At 37.0% G+C, this 23,674-nt stretch overlaps 1 protein-coding gene across 2 annotated transcripts; it reads right to left on the bottom strand.

The window, feature by feature from the left end:
* Positions 1–2,047: 2,047 nt before the first annotated feature.
* LOC104438693 (sulfite exporter TauE/SafE family protein 4) lies at positions 2,048–6,254 on the bottom strand. 2 transcript variants are annotated; one of them, XM_039316334.1, is made up of 12 exons: positions 5,720–6,254; positions 5,431–5,590; positions 4,757–4,957; positions 4,558–4,618; positions 4,411–4,469; positions 4,246–4,301; positions 4,077–4,163; positions 3,942–3,992; positions 3,604–3,843; positions 2,882–2,975; positions 2,614–2,754; positions 2,048–2,476 (listed from the first exon to the last, which is right to left on the bottom strand). In XM_039316334.1, the coding sequence occupies exons 1-12, from the start codon at positions 5,873–5,875 to the stop codon at positions 2,394–2,396; spliced, it is 1,389 nt and encodes a 462-aa protein (XP_039172268.1). In that variant the 5' UTR covers positions 5,876–6,254; the 3' UTR covers positions 2,048–2,393. The 2 variants fall into 2 exon arrangements, with proteins under 2 accessions (XP_039172268.1, XP_010050180.2); XM_010051878.3 differs by having other exon boundaries at positions 2,065–2,476; positions 4,411–4,459; positions 4,557–4,618; positions 5,720–6,252.
* Positions 6,255–23,674: the final 17,420 nt, after the last annotated feature.

Below are 23,674 nucleotides of genomic sequence, written 5' to 3'. Positions count from 1 at the left end.
AACAGCGAAACCATCAGTTCCTGACAAAACAATATCCTCTTACATCTGTCTAACGAGGTGCTAGTGTAGCATGTGGCTCAGTGCCGAGCTGTTTTCATGGCAGATCCATCTTCTCACTCTGTCAAAGCAGATCCTTATGTTTACTATAAACCTCAAGAAATTGGAAGTTCTGTCGCTGCCAAAAATCTGTATAGTCTCCGCGATAATAACTACTAAGCAGGCTGTCTTTATATAATCCTGAAGAGCCAGCTCCACGAGCTGTTGATGTTTCTTTTTTATACCATTCTTGGCTCTATTCCTTTGTTGGGGAGAGGTCGTGAAGACAAGCTCCTTGTTTGTAAAAGAGAGCCACCTTACATCTATGACGAAGTTACGAAAATGTGCCCAGTAAATGACTCGTTGTCGGGTACATTTCTCAATGTTGAGTGAACCTGAACGATGCTCGGGGATGAAACTATACGTAGCTCCGAGTAACAGTAAAAAATTGAGTGCCTTGCATTTTCTGCAATTAACTTTGGTCCCGAAAACTCCCGATCTTATGGCTGTCTGATTGATCGTGCTGTGCTTTGGAAGACGGGTTGGCCCAGCGACTGCAATCCTACTTTAAACTGAGGTTGGTGAGTATCAAAACACTTCTGTCATTGAGACGCCGTTTGTTTTGTAAAAAATGTAACATTTCTGCAATGATCACATTTTTTGGTACTTGATTGAGATCTAAAAATGAACTGAAAAATATTTGTTGTCGTTTGGTAAGGAAAATCTTGATTTTCCTAAAAGACACATAATTTGAGTATTAATGACCTGCGCATGGATAGCGTAGAACCCGGCATAGGCACTGAATTTTAAGAGCCAGAATCAATGACTCTTGGGCATGAGCACAAGCATTGATCTTGGGTTCATTGAAATCAAGCCTGAGAACTTAGTGCTCGTGCTCAACTCCCTAGTGCCCTAGCCCGGATCTACAAAGGTCGGGCCTAGGTCCCTCACACCCCGACATGGATCTATCGCGGCTGGGCTGTAGACCACATCGCATGAAACCAGTAACTTGGCGCCAAGGTTTCAGGGCTTGACCACGATGGACCTGTGTGTGAGCGACGAGGTCTATGGCCTGAACTTATTAGACTCAAGTCCAAGCACTAGGGAAGGTCTCGAGTGCCTTGGGTTCGGGGCTCAACCTCAATGGACACAGGCAGAGTGTCAAGGACTCGGGCATGGGCATCGAGGTCTCGAGCACAATCTTGATAATCCTAGGCCCAATCACTAGGGTGTTCAACCTAGCATTGATGAACCGAGGCGTAGGGGACCTAGGCCCAAGCATAGGTGTCCCGAGTCTAGTCTTGATGAATTTGGGCTTGAAAGTCGAGGACTTGGGCATGTGCCCTGAGGTCTAGAGCCCAAACCTCCATGAACTTGGGCAAGGGCGATGGGAGCATGCCTTGTTGCCAAGGGCCCAAGAACAAGCCTTGGTGCTCCTAATGCCTAAGTGAGAAGTTTTTGGTTAAAAAGTCAATACATAATCATATTTTGAAAAATGATTTTCGATTTTTTATAGCTGAAATAGTTTCTTGAATTAAAGTTTTGACTGGAAAATCTATTCCATTAAATAGGAAAACATTCTCCTTTGACTGATTTTCCTAAATCATCCAAATGCAAAAAATAAGAAAAAAATTTCGAAACTTTTTTTCGCGAAACAAATCTTTACGTTCTTAATTTTATCCATCATCTGCACGATGGGCGCCCCCCCGAATTGGTGACGAAAGTCAACAGTGGACAACAAGAAGCCGGCGTTGAAGTTGATTTGCTTTCTTGTGTTTTCAGACTTCTCATGTTACGCACACATGGACTGCCTCACCGGTGTCCTAGTTAATTAAATAAAACTTAGATAATGTTGTGTTTGCCTAGTTCAACAACCCTTGGATCGTTCTGAGTAGCCTAATAGCACTCATTTGAACTCTGCAGATCCACAATTTTATAGATTCCAGTATGGTTTTTAATTTTTTTTATTTTTTTTATTTTAATATAGCAATCACCACTCATAAACAAACAATTCAACGAGAGACGTACTTGCATCTTTCTAATCTCTATTTTATTATGGTCTCAAAAAGAGGCTGAAACCAATCCAAAATACAAGGCAAAGAAACCTAAAAAGCCCACGAACCAATCTGAAGAAAGCTAAAAAGGATCACACCTATGAATGAGGGGTGGTGTTAGCCAGGAGCTAACACTAACATTAAGCTTGACAGCTTTTATTGATGGTAGATTATTCTGCCTAGGTTGGTCAACGAGGAATTGGCCAACACCAAGACTATCTCATGAAAGATAAAATCACAATGCTCTTGGCACTTACTTGATTCCCATAGTAACTTGCTTCACCAATGCCACTGCAATGGCTTTTATTGACTACTACAAAAGCTCAAAAACCCCATGAACTCATGATTCTTAATCATCACAATGCTCTCCTCAATGCCAATTACCCCTGCAAAGCAATAGAAGAAAGAAGAACAATTCGTGAAAAAAGAAAGATAACAGTATCTATCCTAAAAATTGGTGATGAAAGATATTTTGACGTTTTAATTCTCAGGATGGAGAAGAAGAAGGGAGCACTAAGATTACCCATGGTGAGGGCACTAGCAAAGATGACACCAGAGAGAAGGAATACGATGAGGGAAGCTCTTCTCAAGAACGTTATCAGTTTCCTCACAAAGTATTGTCCCCAGAAACCGGCCAATACCGAAACCGCCATGAGGTACAGCGCTGCAAAAGGGGGAACAAAAGGCGTGACACGACATTCATGGATCAACGTTGAGTCAAATGTCAACGTTCGTCTTGTCGGGAGCTGAACTGAAACAAACTGATGGGAGTGACAACTGGAGAGTCGTACCGTAGGGGATGGGAAATCGCTTGAGTAGGTAGAACTCCACCACAGACAAGGATGATGAGAACATCATCACAAATGTTGCCGTCGCACTAGCAACCTGTAGACAAAACAAGCTGCAAACTTAGATGGGGACAGAGTTGCACGGAAAGCACACTCGACATGTTTCATTTTGCAAGGCCCTTAAATTCAGGAAATTAGTATTTTTGTGTCTTTGATCAAGTCGAAACTGTAGTTACCTATAAGCAAATTCAATCCTGATTAATTATTTGCAACTACCCCATAGAACACGCAAGACAAGAGCCATTTCCTCTCTTGGCCAAGAAATAAAAAGATCAATTTGCTCTGCACATCTAACACTTTAAAGATGAACAATGCAAAATTACTGTATCTTTTATACTTTAGAATGCCAACCTGATGCATAATTGAGGGTCTAGATTATCCATGCCCCGATGCTTTAAAATACCATTATCTTTTAAATGGCCAACTTGCCGCACCAATGAATGTCTAGTTTATTATAGTGTGATGCTTTCAGTTTACCAACTTCTCGAAGATGAAGCGTTTCAGTATAACTTCATTTCTCACCAACAAAAAGAAAGCTCCTGTTACATATATTAAATAGCTAATTGTTTGCACATTCATGAATGATTGATGTTGCAACATTTGACCGATAGTTAAGGCAACAATATCTAATTGAATTTTGATTGTCAAAGAAATACACTGGATACCTGAGGAATGACTCCAATCTCAAGGAGAAGTGGGCCCAGAATGAATCCGCCGCCTGAACCCAGAAGACCCCCCACGCAACCTCCTAAGATGCCGCAGAGTGCACAGAACGCAATGTGCACTGCAGTCCACTGGATGGTGGCCTCGCATATGGCTTCGGTGTTACCGCTGCACATCCTCTTCTTGTGCTCTCTGTACAATTTCACTGCTTCATATCCAAATACAGACATTGCGATTGGGAACTGTTGAAAAAACAGATTTAAGACATGGTAAGATTCATTCAGGAAAATGATGGTGATGTATTTCAGTAGGGAAGTGGTTTGGGTTGTTTTTTATGTACCTGCAAGCAGAAGAGCACCCAGTACCATGTACTACAAACTGCTAGATCATTCTGCAAATGATGAGAGGATATAATTAAGGCAATAGTCAGAAAATGTTCAAAAGTCAGAATATGAGACAGAGAGAGATCACTTGCCTTGATGACCTGGAGAAGCAGGAAGGCAACCCAGACAATGACTAGTATCAAAGTCCTTTTCCACCTAAGGTTCAAACACAGTATTTGCTGCAATAGCAGAATATAATTAAATTAACTCATGCCAAGCATAATAAATCCAAGAGCACAAGAGAGGGGTCCAAAATCTCACCAATTCTGTTTTCTCTTCATTTGGAATGAGCAGATCATACTGTGTATCGATGAGAACTGCATAAAACAGAAACAATCACATTTACAACTTTCGAAATTGACTGAGGAAATGGACATTAGCAAAAGATAGTGCACATATTCTAATTTCGTTAGTGGAGTGGCTTACGTTCACCACGAGAGTTCACAAGAGTCTCTTGCTGCTTGGCCAATTCTTTCTGCAATCCCCAGCAAAAATATCAAGATCAAAATTAGTCAGGTGCGTTAAATAACCCCTACCATTGACTTGCTTCAGTTAATCAGAATCAAACTAACATTGAAGACTGTTTCTTCCTTCCACATCTCAACCCCTTTGCAGAACGACCTTGACGAGGTTCCTAATCATTCAAATGGCCAAGAAAAATGTTGACAGTCTTTTGGTCAATAACTAAATTGTTCTACTTACAGGAGGAGCTAAAAAATCAGAGTGGAAAGCAGAACGAGAAAGAATTGAACATAATTTCCCAGTGACAAACCTAAAAAGAGTATGATGATTAAAACGGTGATGAGCCAGTAAGGGAAGACCACACTGAGCGCTACACCGACGGTGATGCCGAGCATTAGCATGGGCTGGAACAGAAGGGCCAGATCATAGTCTATGATGGGCACTTCCCTCATCGGATGGGGTACTCTCAGGTTGTACCAGACAGAGGCCGTGGATGCCCCCATTATCATACCTGCACAAATACCAAAACTTTCAATTAACAAAAGTCCTTGCTGAAAAGTTGGCATAATTCTTCCCAGCTCCTTTAGCTAGAGAAGCAAGGAAAGGCAAAAAAAAAAAAAAAAAAAAAAGGAAACAATTCATAAACAAACCTCAAATCAACAAAAAAAACACTGGACTTGAAACAATGAACACAGAGAAAAAAGTTTCCACTTTTCGAGCGTAATTATCAATCTAAGCTCGTTAAAAAATGATTTCCTTCCTTTTGGTTACTTCTGTGTGATCTTCAACGCGTGGCAAGGTAAAAAGGAAAGTGTTCACCACCATCACGTCACATCTCATTCCAACTCTAGTATAATCTCACTGCAACCTATGGTAGGCACCGAATCCTGTACAAATGACCACTTGCAACGGCACTAAAAGAAGGAAACAGAAAAGTGATTGAGAAGGAGATTATGATATTCTGAGGAATTTTGTCCGACTCACACTTGGAGATGGCAGCAGCAGACTTGGTGTCGAACCCGACGACGAGGGTGAGCATGGGCACGAAAATGCCACCGCCCCCGACGCCGCCCACCGTCCCGCACGCCGACCCCAGAAAACCGATCACCGTGGCCACCACCACCCGCCACCCAAACTCCAAATCCTGCTCCACCCCATCACCCAGAAAACCAAACGAAAACCACCTTTATGAGTCGAAATCCACGTTGGCAAAAAGCTACGAAAACAGAGCCCGATGCACACGCGCCACCAGAAACGGGGAAACAAACCTTACCGGCCAGACTTTCTCGGTGTCTCGCAGGTCCGAATGCAGCGAAACGAGCGGACCCCGTTCCGCATCCTCGCGCGTTCCGCTCGCAAGAAAGAACGCGGACACGATCGCGAGGGCGAACCCGGATATCAGGTAAACGACGAGTCCCTTCGTGGCCATGGTCCTGGCAGTTGGTTTCCCTTCAAACACCCACCGAAAAGAAAAAGCAAACAAAACGAAAGCCACGTCCCCTGCTCTTCCCACTCCCGTTTCAACGCCCGGATACGTTACGAACTCCTCGTGGGTATATAATTCAGATCGAGAACGAGACCAAGAACGTGAAAATCAAGCATGCGGCCCTGATGACGCGCTCGGTGGGTATCTTTTCGAGATCTCTATTTATTCTTATAGAGGAAAGGGGAGGGAGGGAAAACAAGCACATGGCCCGCTCACATGCCTCGGCGAGGGAAGCGGACAAGAACCTCGGAGAGCAGAGCCGGATCCGACCGGGGAGCGCAGCGAGGCCACGGAACCGCTTCCGCGCAACCGGTGAAATAGAGGTTTACCAAACGAGACACTGTCTTCTTCCTTTCTTTCCTTAAATTAGGGGAAAATAAAATAAAGGTAAGAAGTCTTTATTAATTTTTCTCTCTCTGCATGGCGCTAATTAGGACAGATGGATTCGAATGATCGAGGGACAAGAGTATTTTAAAATTTGGATCAACATCACAAAGAACCTCAAATTGATATATTTGTAAATAAATTAATTTTTTTACTACAAAAATTTCAAATTTGTAAATTTGTCATTGAAAAACAAAAAATCACAAAATTGTATAACCATGACAAAAATAAAATAAATTATAAATTGGTACACTAGTCAACTATCATGTGTCAATCAACTCAATAATTTAATAGTAAAATTTAACGGAAACAAACTTACGATAAATTTGTCGCAAGTGTATCGATTTGAGATTTTTCATAATTTGAAGTAAATTTATGTATAAATTTTATAGTTTGGAGTTTTTCGTGATATTAACTTTCAAAATTTAGGACCATGTGTTTTCAGCACATTTAGATTGCCTTTTATAAAAGGGGACACCCTTTTCTTTATATTTTTGCCAAAGGAACAAAGTTCGACCTGCACAAAATTCAGTTTCCTTCCCCATAAATTACATTTATTGACGTCGTCTCTGTAGTGTTCCGAAATTAATGCACTTTGCCATTTAGTCACGACGGTATTTCTTGGAAGGTTCCTTTTCTGGTCCCAAGTTGTCGTCCTCTCGTGACCCCCTCCTCCTCGTCGAGTCATCACCGTGCGTTTCCGCCGACTCCCGCCAAAAAGGTCCTTGGATTTTCGAGTTGCGATTGAATACGTCTCTGCAAATAATTGACACGAAGGAAAAGCGAAATTGGGTTTTTATTTATTTATTTGTATTTGGTACGTCTGATTGAACAAAAAAAAAAAAGATATGATTCACAAATCGTGCCGTGACGAAATTGGCGAAGCGATAATGATAATGCAGGGGGAGAAGCAGCAGGTCCACAAGACGAGCGGATGCATCAACATCACCGATTTTAAAGATCATGACAATCCTTGATCTTTCATATTTTCAAGGTGATTGTTATCAATATGAGGATATTTAGTTGACTATGCATATCTTTCAGAATTATATTTATATATATTTTCTTTGATAAAGCATTAAAAATCATGATAATCCTTGATCTTTCATATTTTCAAGGTGATTGTTATCGATATGGGATATTTAGTTGATTACGCATATCTTTCAGGATTATATATATATATATATATATCTTTGATAGAGCATTAAAAATCACAATAATCCTTGATCTTTCATATTTTCATGATGATCGTTACCAATATTGGGATATTTTGTTGGCTCTGCATATCTCTTAGGATTATGTATGTATTTTCTTTGATAGAGCATATTCTTGATTGATTATATTTGATATTGTTTTTATGTTTTTATCTTAGATAACCATCATATAGCTCACAAATAGATTAATGTAATATTCATTATAATATGATGATGTATAGAGAAATTCTATATTCCTATTTTCCATATATTATTTTATTTATTCAATTGAGATTAAGTTTTATGGGCGTTGGGAACGAATGTTAGTGATGAATTATTATTTTGGTGGAATTTCTACAGTGACAAAATATCTTTTGCCGAAAAGAGTTCATCAGCTTTTAATTGAAAGAAATTAAGTTTTGTGGTGATTCCAAATAGGAAATGTTTAGGCGAAGATACAAATCAAACTGTTTTACACTGAATGAAATTATAAAGATACAAATTAGGCTAAAACTCAATCGATGACAAGATTTGGAATGTACAATCAGTACAAATGAACCACACACTTATATACCCCATTGGAATTTAATCGACAATGTAGCACTCAGAATAGAGGCACACTCTTGAATTTTAATCGATGACGTGAATTTAAGATTACAACTAAGGAAAGTAAAGCTAAAGATAAATTCATTTGATTTGTGCATGGGTCTTCTAATAGACAACTATTTAGCTTGATCTATCTCCTCAATTTCCCCATTTCAGCGGTTTAATCCTACACAGTAACCGTCTCTTGATGGTTCCAGCGGATGTGTTCTTCATGATCAGTTCCTGTCGGTTGTCTCTACGTTCTTCCTTTCTTTAGCATTTCCTAACCCATGATCCTTAGCTTTTCTCCCTGGGTAATTATCTTCTTGAAAAGGGGTTAATGGTCTCCACGATTTTGTTCTAATAGTGATGGCTGATCTATATGATTGTATTGTTCCTCGGTTTTGTCTTTTATGTCCTTCCGTCTAACATTCAAATGGCAAATGTTCCCTCCAAACATGCGTTTCCATTTCTTCCCAATTCCAACTTTTTTTGTCTTATAACCGTACCTCCACGTTCCCTTGTTGATTTCTCCTGTCCTTAAGGACCTTCAGATGGCATTTCACTATTCATACCATCGCCGACATCCATATCGATGATCTATGGTATCTCATCCATGAGTATTTGATAACTAGGTTTAAATTACTGATGTCTCTCACCATTGACTGATCACATATCATATTTTATGGTTCAAAGTTCATGTGCTTCCATGTGACTATTCATGCTCATGTGCCCAACATATGCTTGTTGATGAGCTGATCTTATTTAGGTGTAAACATTCTAGAACAATTTCATATCAATTGCATGTCATGTTATGTTATGTTTGCCTAATTCATTAAGTTACTGCTTTAGTGGAGCATTTGATGAGATAAGAATTTGCCCTTCTTTTTCCTTTTTAGTTTGGTCTTATCTTATATCTATTTTACAAGCCACTGCATAAGTTATGTGCTGTGTGCAGGTTGTGAAATCCTACTCTTTTATTCATGCGTCCTCACCGTAGCCTTTCGAGAATGTGGGGAATCAAACTCTCATTTGTTTCAAGTGAGAAGGGTAACCACCGGGACAACCTTCAATAGTTGAATTTGCCCATTTAAGATGGACTTTCTCATTATGAAAAAGTAAGGTTAATTTTGAATAAGAGTTAAAATTGTTTGCTAACGCATTCGCAAAAGTTGGCATACTAGGATATGCATGTACTTTCTGAGCATGGGAAAATTACTGAAAGTTTATAAATCTATTGTATGAATGCTAATCAATCATAAACTTTTTAATTTAGCCACTTTAGTCATAAATCCTTTGATGATTTGTCAATGTAACTTTTTCGGTCAATTTTGGTTAGCAATTGCTAACGTTGATAATTTTTGTACTATATCTTTTAAATTTTCTGAAATTTGTTTTGTTTTCCCTTATTTTTATAATAAAGATCTCAATTAGTCTACTTCCCGAGGGATATGCACTCTCCACATCGCTCTAACTATTCGAGATTTTACTCTTAAAGTGTTCTTGGAAAACTTGTATCCAAAGACTATAAGGGGATCAAATTCCCTTTATTAGAGTCTAAGCCAATAGCTCATTGATAACAATCCCATATTTTACCTTGGGTAATATGCAAATACATCTCAACCTACATTTTATATATCCATGAGATTAACAGTTTATTTCACGAACTCATTGTACATGGTACATCTAATCAAGGTTAGATTTTTTCTTCAAAAAGAATCATTATTGATGCGTGACAAGATTTTCCCTGTTGGAGGTTTGTTTGTTAAAACAAACAGAGAGTTTTCTTTGTCCCACATAGGAAAAGTGGGAGGGAGTGGGTTAATTTAAAAGTGCGGGTTTTTCTTTTTGTAGTTAAAGGAATAATTGGGTGGGGCTAGAGCCCACCATACCCGCGTGCGGATGTGTGATTATTTGGCGCACTTAGCACTTTGCGTGCCCCGGTTTAATTAGCATTAATTCATTGCTATTTATTTTATTTTATTTTTTTAATTCAAAGGTTGCCTTTTAATTGGAGAATTTTTGGAAATGAAATATAAAACGAAAATTCGAAATTCGAAATTCTATTTAAAAAAATAAATAATTAATTATTCCGAATTTTGTTTGTGTCTTTTCAAGACAACCTTTGGAAAATTATTTATTCAGTTTTAACTTTCCCGAAGGGTTGCAATTGTTCGTTTTCAACTTCTTCCGAAGAGTCGCATTTGTTTATCCGAACAATTTTCTAAAAGACGTGTTTGTTCATTCTTTGGCAATTTTCACGAAGAGTTGCAAGACTATTTCATATATATATTTGTCATTTTCGAAAGGAAAAAAGGTGATCATTTCGAGTCTTCTTTCTGAAAAAATTGCAACCAATTTTTCGATTGTTTTCTTAGAGAGACCTTGGAGAAATATTAGAATTGCTATCTAGTATTCTCATCCAAGACTTTGTTGTATCCTGGAGGATTTTTGCTGGTGACCATTAGCAATTGTGGGGGCAAATAAATCCTTAAAGAAAGTGATATCACGCCTCAAAGTCCGAGTTGTTTTACTCGATCCGATTTCATTGTTCAACGCATTTCGAAGCCATATTTTTCCAACATTCCCAACCACCTTATCAATTTGCTTCTCAATATAATTTAGTTAATTAACCAGACCATTAAAACTCCCACTAAAAAAACTCTAAATGCGAAATTTAAATGAAAATACATATTCTAAATCTTAGGCAATATAAAATTTGCTGGATTAATTGTTAGGAAAATTCTGTCCTGCTTCAATTACCCTCTTAATTTATTTAAAAAATCATAAAATATAAGGAAAAAAGTCGATAGTTAGATTTTTTTTTTTGGTAAAAAGTCAATAGTTAGATTGGTTGTAATCAAATTATTCAGAAATCAATTGCAATATGCTAGGAAGCTTGCGACCTTAGCAAGTATTTGGTTTTGATAACTCCTATAGTAATCAAGCCAAAAGACGCGAGAAAGCTGTCGACGTAAGCATCTTCAGTAAGACTCGAACATGCTTTTCTTAAAAGTTGAAGCCAAGTACCAAAAAAAGTGACTAACATGCTGGACTGCTAAGCCAAGTCACTTGCCTTTGGCTTTTTTTTTAATAAAAAAATCTAGAATTAACACTAAAGATTGTACAACCAACATGGCAAATGAATTTACTAAATGATGGATATCAACACCGCTAGGCGGAACCGTGCTTTGTGCGCATTGTATGTACAAATTTATAATTAAGAATGATGTTGGAAGGATGCAACAGAAGTCTAATACTTCACCTAAGGAGATTGCCAAGAGGGAGTCCAAATCCAACCTGTTAATATATTTAGTTAAACTCACCTTCACTCAAAACTTTAGTTATTAAGTTTTGACCTAACTACCTTAAACCATATCAATTATTCAATGTGTGATTTTTTTTTTAATTCAACTCACTCACACATGTATCCTTACAATCTCATTCTCACATGTGAGTTCAATGTTAGATTCGCTCCCCCTTAATTCAGGTATCCATCTACATCAACTTCATATGGGCCTGTGTTGCTACACCATAATGTCCACTTGCCCGGAAACTGCAGCCATGGCCTCTGATACCATTTTGTTGGGAGCATATTGGAGAAGTCCAATACTTTTACCTGGAGAGATCGCCAAAAGGAAGCTGAAATCCGAGCCCATCAATATATCCAGTTAGACCCACATTTACTAAGCTTAAACCAATGAGTTATGGTCTAATTAAGATATATTAACTACTCTACATCACATGATGTGTGATTTTTCTAATACAACTCACTTACACGTGCATCCTAACAAATAATATAAACATCTAAGCATAAAGAAAAGTTCACATTGAAATGTTTATATTATTAGAGTCTAATATGAACATAACCCTATCATTTTGAGCAACATCTACCATAAAAATTTAATGTGATATTTTGATATGTTATATTTCGTTTATCCTTTACTATGTCTCGAGAACACGTAATTTATGTACTTTTTTTTAGTGTACCTCCGTGAATGTTATTGTAGACATAATGTCAGGGAGGAAGCTTTTTTCAATACAAAAGAATTGAAAATAAAATAAGGAAATAATGAATATTAATGCAGACATAATGATAGGGAGGAAGCTTTTTTTAGTACAAAAGAGTTGAAATTAAAATGAAATAATGAAGAGAGGCGATAGGGAAGAGGGACAAGGGTAATAAATAGGTTGTATTGTTGCAATTATGGATTAATGACTCAAGGTGAATCTTAGGCAGTTTCTAAATTTAATATTGTTATATTAAGGGTTAATAGTTCAACTAATGTGAGCATAACCAACATGAATATTTAGTTCATGTTCTTTCGGTTTTCTACGGTAGTTTCCCTTGTCATGCTCCTTAGTTCAAAACAACAACGAATACTCGTCAAAGTACTCCTCTAGTTTTCTCTGTAGTCATTCTCTAAGTGTGCTGATTTTGAGAAATATTTGACAAAGTCTTATTCACATAGTGTTGATATAAACGAGTTTGAGGTGTTGTATCTTAGAAGGTATAGTTTGTGAAGCTGCTAAGCACCATTAGCAAGAACTAATTGACTTAAGGAGAGTCGATTAGCTATACATCACATCTTGTTTATTTTTTATTGCTTTCTTAGAGTTATTATGTTTCTGATTATAACTAATAGTGTTGCATATTTTTCTCCAATACGTAATTACTTTCCCAACAGTGCAACGGGTGGAGAGTGTAAGAAAAGTATTATCGGAAGAATGATCAATTTAAGTTAGAGTCATGTGCGTCAACCTTAGAGACAACTTCAAGGGAATACATTATTATTAGATATTATATTGATATACTTGTCCGCTATGTTCTAGATTATTAATAGATACTTATATCTATACTTATCCATATAATTATATAAGAGAAAGTTATTTCCTGACGATTTCCTTTAAAGGTGACACATAAGACTCTAAATTGCAATTGCAAGGGATTGCTCATTTTCTCTGTAACGAGTACTTTTATAACAGTCTCTACTCATTTTGTTTTTAACTAAAATTTGTGCTTACCTCATTCGATACCATGAGTTTTTTTTCAACGAAATAAAAACATTACTTTTGGTGAGCTTTCAATGTGCACATTAGCAAATATTTAAAAATTCAAACATGTCATTGTATATGAACTCAGATTTCCAATACTCCAATTAAATCAAATTTTGCATAACAATCCTGTAATGCTCCTATTTACGTCCAGAATAATTAAATCATGCAACTTGCCTTACCCGTGCTAGATGCATAATTTGCTTTTTCATGTTGGAAACTTATAATAACATATTTTTCTGCTTCAGTTGATTCGTTCTTTTAATTAGATTTTGTACAATAAAATATGTAAGAGATTGTGAGTTCCTAACTCGTCCACATGATGTGATAACTGAAATTTTCCAAGCATGCCATCTACATTCGTGTTGTCCGGCCAATGTTACCATCGATCAAACAATTATTTATTCAAACTTATGCCTTTCTTATCATCGTAGACTAGAATTATATTCACAATTATTTGTTGGCATCTTTTGGTTTGATAAATCTAAGTGAAATTGCAGGGAGTTCATTGAACGAGGATGTAGAGGTCGACATTGCATCTAACAGTTTTTATGGAATAATCTAGAGGCAGGAACATATTTGGTTTTGGGCAAGTCAGCTGCCCCCTATACATCTTCGCAAAAGGGCCAGCGAGGTTGTTGGGTCGTGGATGATGGCCGGTGAGTGGAAGAAAGAAAGAACAGAAAAGGATAAAATATAAAATATAAAAAAATCAGAAAAATTGGAAAAATTGTCTACATATTCTAGACAAAATTGGTTGAAAAGATTACATAAAAAAATCGACAAAAGGTTTATGAGTAAATTAGTTAAATTGAAAAGTTTAGAATTGAATTAGCTATTGTACAATAAATTTAGAACTTTTGGACAATTATCCCCTTAGTTTAATAAACATAATTGAAATTTCAGGTATTTCATTGAACTAGAATGTAGAAGATGCAATTGCATCTAACAGTATTTATAAAATCATATATAATTTAGAGGCTGGATTATATTTGGTTTTGGGCAAGTCATTTGCCCAATTCCTCTTTTGAAAATAAACACACACATGTATATATGTGTGCATTTTGTTGGTCATATATGTTAGAATATTTAATTATTAAATCACATTTTCGTTTAACAGCTTAAACTTTTAAAATAATTAGTAGTGATTCTATAAAATCTTAAATAATATCAAAATAGAAGGTTTTGTCTTAGAAAGACTAGAATAAACATGAGGGAGAGTGTTAAAATATTTAAATATTAAATTATGCATTCATTTAATGGCTTAAAATTTTAGAATAGTAGACAATGATTTCTCAAAATCTCATAATATGAAATAAAGAGAGAATATCCACATATTCTGATTATGCTCACCAATAAATTTAATTGGGTGTAAGATGACCAAGATTTCGATCTAAATTCGGAGTGGGTGACTGACCCCATGATCTTATCAATCATTCGAAAAGTGTTCTAGTCACTCATTTGAAAAGCAGGCACAGACATCTGGAGAATTCCAGAAAAAGCTTTCCTGTTGAAATATCCCTCTAGGCTTTTTGCGGGCAAGTAAGATGAATGACAAGCTTTGAGCAACTATTTGTAGAGAAAGACAAAAAACATCTGGTTTATAGACAAAACGACCTCGTGCACCATTGAAGAAAACGGGTTGTTGTAATTTTCACGTCAAGAGTAAATGGCAAAGTTTATGTAAGGGAAACCCTTTTACAATAGTGACGTATGTTCTGTTTTTTTATAAAAACAAATATTGTGTGGCAATAAACTTCATTATTGCGTTCCCCCTTGATGTGGGGCCAGGAGAAAATTAATAATTCCATCAATTATGCCTTTATTTCGTTCATGTGAATAACGTGCGGATGATAAATACAGTAATTAACTTTAATAATTTGCACTTAAAAGCTTTAATCTCCTTTGAGGAGATGGTCCATTCATCAATTCATTAAAGCCCGGGGTTTTCAAGTAATTCGCACCATCCCGAGAATGCTTAATGCTTATGAGCCTGCCAAAGTAGTAATCTTGAGGTAGATAGCCATGTCGTAATCATTTTTAACCTCTTTTGGCAAAAAAAAAATCTTTTTTTACCTTCTCTTTCCCTTTTTACTTTTTAGTCAATAAGTCGAACATGACAAAAACAGCAAAGTTTTAGGTCGTCTTGGCACGATTTACCTAATCACATATCCGTTAGTAAAATATTCCACGCCAATGTTTGAAAAATAGAATTTGGCGCCAATTCGTGACGCAACCCTTCACCGACAGCATATTGACATCCTTGAAATAGCCTCCTCCGTGGAGGTGTCCTGGAACCAATGGGTACAAACATTCTCATCTTCTCACTTCATTCGGCATTCCTCCTAATTCTATCGCCATTTTGATTCCTCCCCGAGCATTGACGCCGCCGTTACTGTTCGTGCCGTGAAAATTATTTTGCGAGTCTCTACATGCATGTAAAACCAAAATTGAGTCAAGTTAGGGTGAGAATTATGAAAAAAGTTCTAAACTTATTGTATGACAATCAATTCAATTCTTATTTTTTTTAATTGTGCTAATTTAGTTTAAAACCTTTTAACAATTATCAATAAGTCATTTCGGTCAATTTTGGTTGAAAATTATTAATATGGATGCCAGCAATTTTATATGGCGTGATCAATAAATGGTTAGCATTAATGTAGACAAATTTTCAATTATTTTTTCCATTTTTTTTCTTGTGCTGGCTAGGCAATGAGGGCACTGCAGCCTCATTGATCGTCCCTCACCTATGCTCACCTATGGCCAGAGAGGGCACTTGTGGCCCACGAGTGCGGTCCTCACCTGTGGTTGGCTAGGACTGGAATATAGAAAAAAACGAAAAGAAAAGAAAGTAAAAAGAAGAAGAAGAAGATGAAAAATTACAAAAATGATCCATATTAATACTGGCTATGCTACTTAGAACGGTTAATGTCAACGTCGATAATTTTCGATTAGTATTGGTTGTAAGGATTATATTGACAAATCATCAAAAAATTTAATATCAATTTGGCACAATTGAAAGTTGTAAAATTAAATTTGATGACGTACAATAAATTTATAACTTCATTAGTAATTTCCTGAAGTTAAGAGAAGCACGCATGCAGCTCTCCGCAAGTGCAGGGTGTGCCGGAGCAGCGATCCAATTTAACCCTCAATTAAAAGAAATGAAAAGAACGATTGATCTACCATCGAACAAGGACCTTGTCATACGACCTAATCACTTGCTAACGGGGCGACCGACGCCAAGCTGAGCAAAGATCATCTTCTATATGATTGAAGCCACGGAAAAAAAAATGTTTTGCCAAGTCAAGCTCATGCTTAGGCCCTGAGATGTCATTATCTTTTCATTTTGGCCGGCCCTATATAAATATACACACACATTATATGCACACACATTAATCATATTGGATTTTATATGTATTATATATTATATTGATGTGACATATGAGAGGGGTCCAAACAAAAACCTTCAATCCTCGTCGCACTGTGTTTTTTTGGGTGGTTCTGCTGATTGACCAGGGCCCGTGAAACGTCTGCTTCCAGGGAAGTGAAGTAACGACATTATTTTTTCTGTCATCTCGCACACCGAACATCGACACCCGGTCCACCGTCACGTGGAGGCTCTGATCTTGTAACGTTTCATCGTGCGACTGGAAGTTCCCATCCTGTTTCTTCTCGGGAGCGCAAGGGAGACTCATTGGCGCTTGCCCTCGCCTAAGCATGATCCGGTGAATAGAGGCGTCGGGCAAGCTCAAGCTCGCCAAATTTGGCAAGGCAAATATCTCGCCGATCTAGCGAGACTCGAACTTGCCAGGATTGGGCGAGCTTGAGCTTGCTAGGGATCATGGGCGAGGGCAAGCGCCAATGAGCTCCCTTGAGCTCGCCGGATCTGGCAAGGTGGAGGCCTCACTAACGTCCAGTGAGGCTCGAGCCTCGCCGATCTAGCGAGCCTCGAGCTTGCCAGCGTCGGCGAGCCAGGTGAGCTTGAAGCTTGCTTATGGCCGGTCACCGGCTGTCGTCGTGGCCGGCCAAAGAAGAAGAATAACAAAAAGAAAAAGAAAAGAAAAAGAAAATTAAAAATTATATTCTTAAAAATAAAAATAATTAAAATTTTAAAAAATAAAAATAATATATTCGATTTTTAAAAATAATTATTTTAAAAATTATAAAAATTGTCCAATAAATTTGTGTTGTATAAAAATATTTTAGTAATATCATTTTTTAAATATATATATATATATAATAAATAAGTTTTTTTTTTTTTAAGTTTAGTTAAGTGGATTAGGTATGGGTCAAGTATAGGTTGGGTTAGGTATGGGTCAAAAAATTTACATTGCAATAAATTGGTCATAAATGGGTTAAATTAGTCAATTTGGATCAAACAATTTATGACCCGACTCAAACCCAACTCGACCCACCTGTTTAACGGGTCTATCGGTGAGGTTGACCCTCCATTGCGACTAATGAGGGCGACCCTCACCCAGGTGAGGCTAGTCCTCCTCGGCCACGGCATGTGGCCTACCCAAAAGGAAAAAAAAGGAAAAAAAAAAATTATTTAAAAAAAGTCTACTTAGTGACGGCCATATAACATAAGATAGAGGTTGTTCACATCAATGATGTCAAGTCTAAATTGGCTGAATGAACTGAATCGGTACATATACGAAAAAATTTATGATTGAATTGGTATCGATGTAATAATTTAAGACTTTTTTTTTGATAATTTTCCTAATTTTCATGCAAAGAAGGTCATTGTTACCACCCTTACCCATAGTTGAGTGAAAATTGTCCAAAAAGTTATAAACTTATTGTATTACAGTTAATTCAATTTTTAACTTTTCAATTATTCTTTTTTTTTTTTGGGTCATACAATTGTTATAATTGAGTTTTAAATCTTTTGACAATTTATCAGTTTAATCCTAAACTTTACAATTATACTATTTTAGTCCTAAACCTTTTGAAGAATTTTCAATTTATTCATAAATTTTTTAATGAGCTACCAATGTAGTCTTTCTAGCTAATTTTAATTAGAAATCGTTGACGTGGATAATTTTTCATTTTTAAATTTTTTATTGATTTGTATCTTCTCTCTCTCTCTCTCTCTCAAATTGAATTTAGCTAAGATCTCTAATTGCTTATCTAACAAAAGCCTAATTGCTTACCCCAACTCTCGTGAGATATGTTTTGAATCTAGCTTTCCTTGTTTTTATGAATTGAAGCATTGAATGAGTGAAGTTTAAATTTTGACCAAAAAAAATAAAAAAAGAAGAAAATAATTTGGCTAACAATATCATCTAGTGGGGGGCTAATGGTTGATTTCAAGAAACTTGAAAAAATATTATGAAATTAAAAACGCCAAGTCTGATATAAGCAAAAATAGGGTAAAATAGTGTGTTGATATACACAAGAGCTAGTTAAATCGAGTGGTGTAGTGTGCTTCTATTAAGTAGTAATGGCTATATCAATTGTTGAGAAGTTACAAAAGAATGTGCCGCTTATATCTAAATACTTCTTCCCAAAGCTGGCGTTGCTTATTCCAAAGCTAATTTATCTCATTATCTCACACCTAAGCATAAACAATAATAGTGTTGACACTTTTCAAAATATTACAAGTTTTAAAAGTCTCAAAAGACAATGTAGGAATGCCAAAGCTTTCTCTGAAATTGGAATTTGCACCCTTGATCAATGTACTTCTCTTGGTTTCCTATTGATCTCCTTTTATACACCTCAACATTTGATCTTCCCGTTGGACAATCTTCAAGATGATTTATCTCCAATCTACCTGCTAGACAATTGTTGAGGAAGACAGAAATATTGTTGAAGTATATCAATGAGAGTTCCATAGATTTGCTTGCCCATTCAATCAAATCTTGGTTTTCAAAAATAGAGTAGCTCTAAGTATGGAAAGCATCTTGTCTTTGGGATGATGGTCACTCAATCAAGATATTTCATGGATTGAATAATTTGCATAGATGATTTTTATGATTTATGGTCAATCAAAATATGTAAATTAAGAATTCGTACTAGATCGTATGCTATCAAGAGATGAGATAAAATATCTCAAAATAATAATGTTGTGTTGTTGTAGATAATGTAACTGTCCCACTTACGTTAACCGTCGCCAATCATATCTAGCTTCCTAGAGATATCAGTCTCCTGCTTATGTTAGGCTCTCGTAAGCTTCTGGCTATATCAAGCTACTACAAGCTACGCTGATATCATATTCTAGTTATATTCACCTACTTCTCATTAGGCACTTTGACTGTGATGATGGTGTAGATTTTGTAGATTGTTAAGCTTGGTACCTCTAAGTCTTTTATGAACTCTCCATGTTCTAGACTTGTTCACTTAGGTTCTTCCAATTATTTAGAAATTTTTCACTGATCATATCAAACACCCTTTTGTCCTGAATATTTTTAGAAACACAAACAACTCATGCATATATCATTGTCATAATAAACCATGAATAGTTTTGTCAATTCTAAAATATATTATGAGATTTTCTCAACACTGTCGACCCTTGGGCAATAGGTTAGAGCCCTTGCTGCAGCCGATGAGGGCACTGTGAGCCCTTGCGGGCCACAGTGAGGGTGTTGCGGTCCTCATTGTGGCTAGGAAGGTGTCACGAGCCCTTGTCTAGGCCCTCGCGGGCCACGGCGAGGGCGTTGTAGCCCTTGGTTAGTGCCCGTTTGCCCCACCAACTCTTTGGACCAAAAAAGAAAAAAAAAAGAAAAGAGATTTAAAAAAAAAAAAATTATCCACAGCACTAGCCATGCAACATAAGTTAGTTAATACTTGGATTGCCACGTCATCGATTTCTAGCCAAAATTAGCCAAAGATAACTATATTGGTGTTTTATTAAAAAAATTATAACTAAATTGATAAATTCTCAAAATTTTTAGAATTAAATTGGCACAATAAGAGATTAATAATTGAATTGGCCACCACGTAATAGGTTTAAAACTTTTTGGATACTTTTTCTCATGAGCCAATGCTCTAGCTAGTGACATATAGTCAATTGGATAATTTCATCAGAAGTCTTGGAACTTATTTCTCAAGTACATTGAATCTTAATTTTTTTTTTTCATTTGTTTGAATCCTAGAATTTGGCCGGATGTTGATAATAGATTTTGTTAACTCTGTATGTTAGGCTCGGACGGAAGATCCTAGGATGGAACTTTTTTTCATCAATTTTCCCATCTTACATGGCCTTTAGTATGCGGCACAGCACTCGCCGTGATTTTCATCAACTGCGATGGTCGAAGAAGTGACGATGCCTTGGGGGAGGAAGGGGTGAACGCTTGGCTGATAAATTAATTCGGTGCCATAATAACCAAAAATTAGTTTGTACACGAATCCAAATTCGATGAAAGAGATGATGAAAGCTCCGTAGGATAAACCCAACCGTGGTAGTTGTGTTGGTTGAGAGTCTCTCATTCATTGCCGAGATCGAGAGTTCGAAACCCGCAGTTTCTAGCATTGTAAGTGGAGTCATGGTATTGGGGTCCTATGATAGTTTCTCCCGAGGTATAGGGCTCGGCCTTTCGGTGCCGTCCGGGCATGTGAGACCCGTGATGAAGTCCTCGGTTATCAAAAAAAGAAGAAAAAAAAAAAGCTCCATGGTATTAAAGTCGGTAATCTTCCCTCCATTCAATAACGGGTTTTGCCCATAAATCACTAAGCAATTCATTGGATAAATATGACGAATTACTCTAATAGATCCTTTCAAAGTGCTCCTTAATCAAAAAAGAAAAATTATCAATTTTTTCAACATCATGATTTTTCTCGTGTCACGTGTAATCAACATTTGGGAGGACGAAACCTCCCCTATCCAACATGCTCAATTAGCGAGCCGAAAGCATTTCTGCCAAACAATTGGCTCCAATTGAAACGGACCCAAGACACCAAAAAGAAGAAGTCCCGACTCCCGACGCAACGGCAACGATGATGAACCGAGAAAGCGATGCCCCCGCGAATTTTCAGGCCTCTCGATTTGATTCAAAGATTCTTAGCAAGGACACCATCCCATGTGACGGGCAGACAGACATTCTTGCCGTCCTCTTGTCCATAAAGAAAGCCCCGAGATCGAGCCAGACATCTTTTGCTTTTCGCTCCTCGTTCGCGCATGTCCATCGATGCGTCCAAGCCGGGGACACTCGACACCACAAGTCGGCGACTTGAATATCCCAAATCGTACATCGGATCTGGGGAGATGCTCATCTCCATTTAAACCCTCATAAAAGAATCAATTTTTATAATCCGCCGCGACTTTTATATGTACTATACATCCTTCATTGCTTGTTTGACGGAGAATATCGTTAGGTGATCGAGCAGGTATTTGTGTTCCTCCGTGCGCGGCAGCGATGTAGTTCTGGGCTCATTTGCCCCACTTTTTTTAAAATTACAAAAGGCAAATGGAGCTCCTAGCTTCTCGGTTCCTATCCTCGATCAATAGATCTCACGCGTCGATGGTGCACAAATACAATAACTTCTTGGCATCAAAGAGGGACAACGTCGGAAAGTCCAGATATATTGGGTTGAGTTTGAGATTGCAAAAGTGGCCAAGCCCTAGAGCCGGGAGATGTTTGATGTGAATTCTTTATCCATGCGAGTCGATCTTCTCGAATCAGGTTTTTGTTTTAATTTTTCTGGCCAAAGGTTTTGTTTTTTCATACGTAAAATTGAAGATCATTGCTTTGTAATTGATTCTTTTATCCTCTCTCTCTCTCTTTTTTGGGGATAGTGTATTAAAAGTCCTAAATTTGTTAAAAAAGTTAAATTGAATTTTACAACTTTCAAAATGTGCAATCAAATTATGAATTTGTCAAAATAATGTAATTAAGTCCAAAAACTCGTCAAGTTGATGTAATCAGATCCTAAAACTTGGAAGAACTTGATTGAATCGGTTTGACGAGTTTTATGATTTGATTGTACTTTTTGAGTGTTTTAGGATTTAATTACATTTCGTGATAAGTTTTAGGATTTGATTACATATTTTGAAAGTTTTTTTTTGACTCAAATGCACTTTTGTAACAAGTTTTAAGATTTTTAATGTGCTTATCCTTTTATGTTTATTATTTCGGTCACATCAAATTTTTGGTTGAAATTGAGTTTTCTTTATTTAGAGAGAGAGAGAGAGAGAGAGAGAGAGAGAGAGAGACTGGTGAGGAACAAAGTGCGAGCTGCTACATGCAAGGCGCATTGTTGTCATTGCCTTCATGAACAGATGCACTAGTTGGGGACATATGGTCGATTGGATAATTTCATTGTAAGTCTTGAAACTTATTTCTCAAATGCATTTGAATCGTAAGCTTATCTTTTGTTTATTTGAATCCTAAAACATGGCTGGATGTAGATAGAGACTCCGTTAACTCCGTATGTTTTCCTCGGATGAAAGATCCTAGAATGGCATTTTCATTTATCCATTTTCCCATATGCGGCACTCACCATGGTCGTCGTCAACTAGAGTGGCCAAAGAAGTGACGACTTCGAGGAGGGGCTTGAGTAGAGAGAGACAGTGGAGAGCTTGGTTGAGAAGATAATCCGGTATAAACCGAAAATTAGATTGGACACGAATCTGAATTCGATGAAAGAAATGATGAAAACCCTATATGGGGATAGAAGTCGGGAGATCTCCATTCAACGGGAGAATTACAAAAACAAAGTATTAAATCCATTTAATTGTGCCAATTCAGTTATAAATGTTTTTTTTTTTAATTTAATTTTAAAATTTTGTAATTGTATCAATTCAATATATTCAGCCATTTTTGTTGCGTCTTGGCGATGTTCACATGGATAATTTTTAATAATATTTTATTATTTGATTTATTTTTATTTTTATTTCTTTTCTTCCTTCTTTTCCTTTTTTTCCCATAGTGACAATGAGGCTTGAGGTTGTGTGCGAGGCCACCTTCACCCATTGCCCCCAGGCCTCACCCAGTGGCTGGCGACACTTTGAAGAAGAAAAGCAAAGAGGGAAGAAAAAAAAAAGAAAAAAGAAGAAAAAAATGAAAATATTATTAAAAATTATTAGTGTCAATTGGATGGTCTACACCAAGTGGCATCCACATCATCGCTGACTAGCTAAAATTGATCGAATATATTGAATTGATATAATTGCAAAAGATTTAAAACTAAATTGGCAAACTAAAAATGTTTACAACTGAATTAGCACGTTTATAATAGGTTTATAACTTTTTATTTTTTATTTTTTATAATTTTCCCCCATTCAATAATGGGTTGGAGCACCCTCTAATCACTAAGCTATTCATCGGGCAAATACAGGAGATCCACTAAAAGATCTTTTCAGGGCGCTCATCATTCAAAAAAAGAAAAATTAACAATTTCTCAATACCCATGATTTTGTTGTGCCATGTGTAATCCTAATTCGAGAAGTCGAAACCTCCCCTATCCAATATGATCAATTAGTGCGTCGAACGCACTCGTCATGAGGATTCCGCCGAACACTTGGCTCCACTGAAAGCAGAGCTAGACCACCAAAAAGCAAAGAGATGGTCCCGACTCGGAT

The sequence above is a fragment of the Eucalyptus grandis genome, chromosome 1 (assembly GCF_016545825.1).
Source record: "Eucalyptus grandis isolate ANBG69807.140 chromosome 1, ASM1654582v1, whole genome shotgun sequence".
NCBI lineage: Eukaryota > Viridiplantae > Streptophyta > Magnoliopsida > Myrtales > Myrtaceae > Eucalyptus > Eucalyptus grandis.
This window is presented reverse-complemented; position numbering and strand designations above follow the sequence as displayed.

Bases quoted from the DNA above. Each gene is read 5' to 3' on its own strand.
- LOC104438693 (XM_039316334.1), bottom strand. From the start codon at position 5,875: ATGGCCACGAAGGGACTCGTCGTTTACCTGATATCCGGGTTCGCCCTC. The intron at 4,619-4,756 runs GTTTGTCACTGG...TTGAATGATTAG, and splicing joins AATCATCATACTCTTTTTAG to GAACCTCGTCAAGGTCGTTC. The intron at 3,844-3,941 runs GTACATAAAAAA...TTTTTTCAACAG, and splicing joins GGGTGCTCTTCTGCTTGCAG to TTCCCAATCGCAATGTCTGT.